General features: G+C 33.1%; 1 protein-coding gene across 1 annotated transcript; it reads right to left on the bottom strand.

Annotated features, from left to right (window-relative positions):
- Positions 1 to 786: 786 nt before the first annotated feature.
- LOC125840745 (uncharacterized) lies at positions 787 to 4,930 on the bottom strand. Its single transcript, XM_049519721.1, has 7 exons — positions 4,848 to 4,930; positions 4,304 to 4,403; positions 4,170 to 4,223; positions 3,373 to 3,487; positions 3,043 to 3,125; positions 2,840 to 2,901; positions 787 to 898 (listed from the first exon to the last, which is right to left on the bottom strand). Exons 1-7 carry the CDS (start codon positions 4,928 to 4,930, stop codon positions 787 to 789), a joined length of 609 nt encoding a protein of 202 aa, XP_049375678.1.
- Between the last annotated feature and the right edge of the window lie 201 nt (positions 4,931 to 5,131).

The following is a 5,131-nucleotide window of genomic DNA, read 5'->3' as shown; positions in this document are numbered from 1 at the left end:
ACCTCCCCCTCCTACTCCCCCCACCCCCACCCACACACCCCATTCCAAAAAAAAATGTGATTTTTTTTTTATAAAAAATCATTAAAAAAATTACCAACTCCCCCTCCCCCACCGCCAACCTTCCCCCTATCTCAAAAAAAATATTTAAAAAGCTTTTTTACCACCCACCTCTAATCACTTTTCTTTCTTTTATGAATGAACATTTTTTACCCATATTACCCATTTAACTACCCACTTTTAAATGGGTAAATATGAGTATTACTCATTTTTACCCATTTTCAAATGAGTTGGATACCAACCCATTTAAAATGGGTAAATTTGAGTGGATACCCATATAAATTATCCATTCTACCACTTCTAGTGATCACAGCCTTTCATAAAAGGCACAACTTTTCATAAAAGTCACAACTCTTTATAAAGTCGCAACTCTTCATAAAAGTCGCAATTTTTCGTAAAAATCACAACTCTTCATAAAAGTCACAACTCTTCGTAAAAGTCGCAACTCTTGATTTTCCATTCACACCTTTTAAAACCCAACACTTACATGTGTACAACTAAACTTCTTAATACCATATTGTTTGATTAACTACATCAAATTTAATAAATGCTACAAATGTGTTCAAAATATGAGAGGTCACAATCTTCATTGATGAAATATTGCATAAAAAAGGGAAGAAAAACGGTATTAACATGGTGCAAGTATAATGTTTTCTAAGTAATTGAAAGTTCAGAAACTTGAGTGAAGCATCTCTATAAATCCCCGACACAGGAACAAAATGTAGGAACTCATGATTTTTCTTGGACTGGTGGTGGTTGCTGAAGGATTGAGTTGGCGAGCTCTTCGATTAGCTTTACAGGGAGTGGAGGCATCCGTTTCATCTCTGAACTGTCATTTAAGCTGCAAGAGATCATTTATTTTAGCATTTTATGAAATGGAAAGCAAATTAGAGATCTAAGTTAAGAAATTACTTACCTTGCTGAGCATATAATACAAAAATATATACTTTAATATAAATGTAATTTGACATTTCTTTCTCTTTTATGGACAGATACCTAGTTTTTCTTTCTTTACCAAAAATGTTGGTCAATCTATCTTTTTTATTTTCAATATGGAAAGAAGTAGTTCTTTGTAGATATGATGTTTCTTGTGACAAAAAGCATGGAAAGAAGATTGATGTATCGTGAACTTATAGCACATTCGATGCCCAAAACAATGGATTATTGCAAGAAACCGAGCGTGTTTTTGTAGATATGATGTTTCTTGTGTCTAATGTGCAGGAAAAGAGATGTTAAAAGAATTTGGCCGTGGAGATGTATACGGCCCGTGAACCCAACCGTAAGGTTGAAATTAGAGTAAAGTTGTTGCGGACGAGAGGCCAGACAAGCCGTGAAGATGTATACAACTCGTGAACCCAACCGTGAACATGAACTGTAGGAGGATAAAAGCAAGTGAAATTAAACTATATGAGACGTGAAGATGCAGACGGACCGTACAGTGACTCGTGGGAAGATGAAGTTGAAACTGAGCAAATATTTCTAAGTGTTGGATCACTGAAGGTTTAAACGGATCGTGAAAAGCTTCACGAGCCATTTTACCTATCCTTGAATGTTGTCGACTGAACTACTTTCCTACTTCGATTAGTATTTATTTTGAATACTGTAATTAATTACTTAGGGTTTAATTTAATTTTATCATCGATATTATGAGACAAGTTTTTCATCGCAAAGACGATATCTTTCAATTTTAGTTTTATCTTTTGGATAGTCGATCCACATTTGATCTTGGGATTCGAGTTTTTAATCAAGTTTCATTATTGTAAGTCTATTACTTCTAAACTTTCATCAATGTTTAACAATTGTTTGGTTAAGAACATGAGCAGCTAAACACCACAAGTAGGGTTGTGGGAACCATGACTAGGGAGCAACGTTAAAATCAACCACAAATGACTATCAATTAATGTTTTGCATGCTTCGTTTCTAATTTTGCATTGATTTCTTTCTAACGAGTGCACGCGTTAGACCTATGATTATTAATTACTTGCTCGAGAGAGAAGTATTTGATTAGGAAAAGTAAGAAATGAATGAACTCTACAATTGAATAACTTGTTTTGAAGACTTGAGCCCGAGAGGGAATAGTTTCTAAATAAGTAAGAAAGGGTTAAAACTTAAACACACTAAGACCGAAAGGAGATGAGTGATATTCACCTGATAGGGCTGATAAGCGTATAGGTGTACTGGTCTTGTAGTTTCTAAACAAGTAAGAAAGGGTTAAAACTTAAACACTCTAAGACCGAAAGGAGATGAGTGATATTCACCTGATAGGGCTGATAAGTGTATACGTGTACTGGTCTTGCTAAATCATGTATGCATTGTATCAAGAGACTGTTATTCGTATGAGATCTAAGTTGTAGTCCAAAAGTCATGGAGAACACAATTCTAGTCTATTCTAAATCAATAACCAAACTTTGAAACCGTCATCTGTTACTGTACTATTTGATTCTAAATACAACTAATTACTTGGACATTAAAACAAACCCAATATTTACTTTATGCAACTCTATTTCTGGAAATTTCAACCACAACTGAAGATAAGAACTAGTAGATATATTTTCTTCTCCATTCCCAGTGGGATCAAACCCAACTCTTGTTGGGTTCTATAATTGACTTTGACCGTTTTATACTTCTTAATTATGGTGTAAGTTTGGACGTATTAGATATCCAATAATGATAAAAGAGAATGACAAGATGCAAAAATAAATAGATGCTTTAGTAAAGATACGCAAACATATATATAGTTGGAGAGAGATCAGAGAGAGAATTGAAGGATAATCAATCATACTTATTTACAACATTGAAGATATTACTTTGAGTCTGCAAGAGAAGGTTGATGTTTTCCTGGATCTGCATCAGTCACAAAAAAAATAATGCTTTAACAATAACACCATATATTCTCTTTATGAAATATATATTAATGTTTGTCATAGATCACAGATAAAAGGGTAGAGGCAGTTGTACTGGAAAATCTCAAAATCACCAACTGACCTTACAAGCGGCAAAGTTAGCAGAAATTTGATCCAATGCCTGAGCATTTTGTTCAAGAAGCTTCCCTGTGAGACCACCAATGGCTGCAAAAATTTCAGGCATGATTATCCAAAACAAAAAAAAAAAGTCGAAAAAATAATGCTGAAACATTGTATGTATATATTATAGTTATCAGAACAACTTTAATGATTTGGTTTTGATCATCAAGACGAGATTATACTTTTATCATCTCTATTCAATATTTCATCTTCCTGAAAATGTATACCTCCCTCTAAAATGTCCTACTAGACTCTAGAGTATTAAAAATAAAATTAGAGCAAAACGACCAACCTTGGTAGAAAATTCCACCATCACTGTCCATTGGCAAAATAGCTTGAGCATTGGGAGAAGCATTTGCTTGATTTGCAATATTAGTTAATTTTGGCATAAGATCTGTAAGTTTTTCCTAAAACCACAAAACAAGGAAATCATGAAAAAGAACTTATTGTTCAAAAATCAATAAATGTACAACATGTTTTGGAAGGTGTAGACTGGAAGCAAATATTTGTTTCATTTATTTGGAAGGGGTAGACTACATAAGGTAATCTACCGGGAGTTAGAATGTAAGAGGTCGTTTGGTTGGAAACAAGTTATCCCAGGATAGGATAACTTATTCCACCATGTATATGGGATAACTTATCCCATCAATATGATATAAATGGTGGGATAAATTATCCCAAACATGGCAACCAAACAAGATAAAAAAAAATCATCCCATCACTATTATTTTTAATATCTCACACCAAACAACCCCTAAATGTATCTAAAATGGTGAGTAAAATAAAATAACAGAAGACATACTCCTTTTTGAATCTCTACATATTAATTGTAGGCTTAGCTTGGGTAACATTATAGAACAATGAATATTGAACAAACATGTAATGTGTGCATATATTACATACACTTGCTCTTTTGGTTTAAGCACATCAACCTTTTTGTTTATGTCATATGCATATAGCTATACAATTGTCTGCAATTCTAAGATTTCAATCACACCAAAGTTTCTCAAATGGTGTGAAATTTGTCCAACAAAGACACACTTGCAAAATGAAATATATAGAACTATGTGCTGCAATTATAGAATACACCTTTTTGTCTTTATTTTTCCTTGAAATATCATCACTTCCTTGCTTCCCATTTTGCTGCTTCAATAAAGAGAAAAGAACATTTAAACATAGTTATTATGCATATTTGGGAAATAGTTAAAATTAATAAGACTTACACTCATCCATCTACATCTGAATATTACATCTCGTAGACATTTGCCGTTTAAGTGCATCGCAATTTGAACATAACAATGCATTTCGCTGTCAGATGAGTATCTGCAGAAATAGTATTTCACTGTCAGATTAGGCATAATATTCGTCAAACTAAACAAAGCAAATCCAAAGTAAAAAAGTAATAGATATGGTTTGGAAGTAGTATTATTTGACAATCTATAAGCGAAAAGTGTCTAATAGCAATTAGTCATACCATCAAATAACCAATAGTAATAGTGAAATAGTTAACAACCTTTTTATTTCCATTCATACCAGGAGGATCAATAGTGTTCCCACCTACCCTACCCTACCCTATAGGGTGACTCAAACCCTAAATCTATCGATTCGATGGTGAATATTCTCAACCACTTATCAACATCTAATAAGTCATAAAATTCTATGTGTTTCATCACATGACATCAAATGTTAAAATCATCTTATGAGCAACAAATAATAATTCATATGAGAAAACTATAGTTCTTAGCAAACATATGATGAGTGACTTACTTGGCGAGCAATTCTTCAAGAACAGATTGTTCTTCAGGAGTCCATTCATTGTTGAGGTATGCATTGTGCTTGAGCGCCGCCATCAAAATGAATCTTTTAGACTCTCCTCCTTGTGTTTGTTAAATGCATCTGAAAAAGTTAATGAAACTTACACATATATTTGAAGAATTGTTTAGTTCTAAATTTTCAGAAAAAAATATTGAGTGAATCTTTGACCAGATACTTATTTAAGACATGATTTGACTTCTCTAAGGACATGTTTGACTTTTGTGTTTTTTTACTTT

The sequence above is a fragment of the Solanum verrucosum genome, unplaced genomic scaffold, assembly GCF_900185275.1.
Source record: "Solanum verrucosum unplaced genomic scaffold, falcon-dt-bn FXZP01000187.1, whole genome shotgun sequence".
NCBI classification, from domain to species: Eukaryota; Viridiplantae; Streptophyta; class Magnoliopsida; order Solanales; family Solanaceae; genus Solanum; species Solanum verrucosum.
This window is presented reverse-complemented; position numbering and strand designations above follow the sequence as displayed.

What these genes read in the sequence shown, in the direction of transcription:
- LOC125840745 (XM_049519721.1), bottom strand. Translation starts at nt 4,930, where the DNA reads ATGGCGGCGCTCAAGCACAATGCATACCTCAACAATGAATGGACTCCT. An exon ending in TCAGATGTAGATGGATGAGT is followed by an intron (nt 4,224 to 4,303) that starts GTAAGTCTTATT and finishes TTATTGAAGCAG; the next exon opens with CAAAATGGGAAGCAAGGAAG. An exon ending in GGAAAAATAAAGACAAAAAG is followed by an intron (nt 3,488 to 4,169) that starts GTGTATTCTATA and finishes TTGTGGTTTTAG; the next exon opens with GAAAAACTTACAGATCTTAT.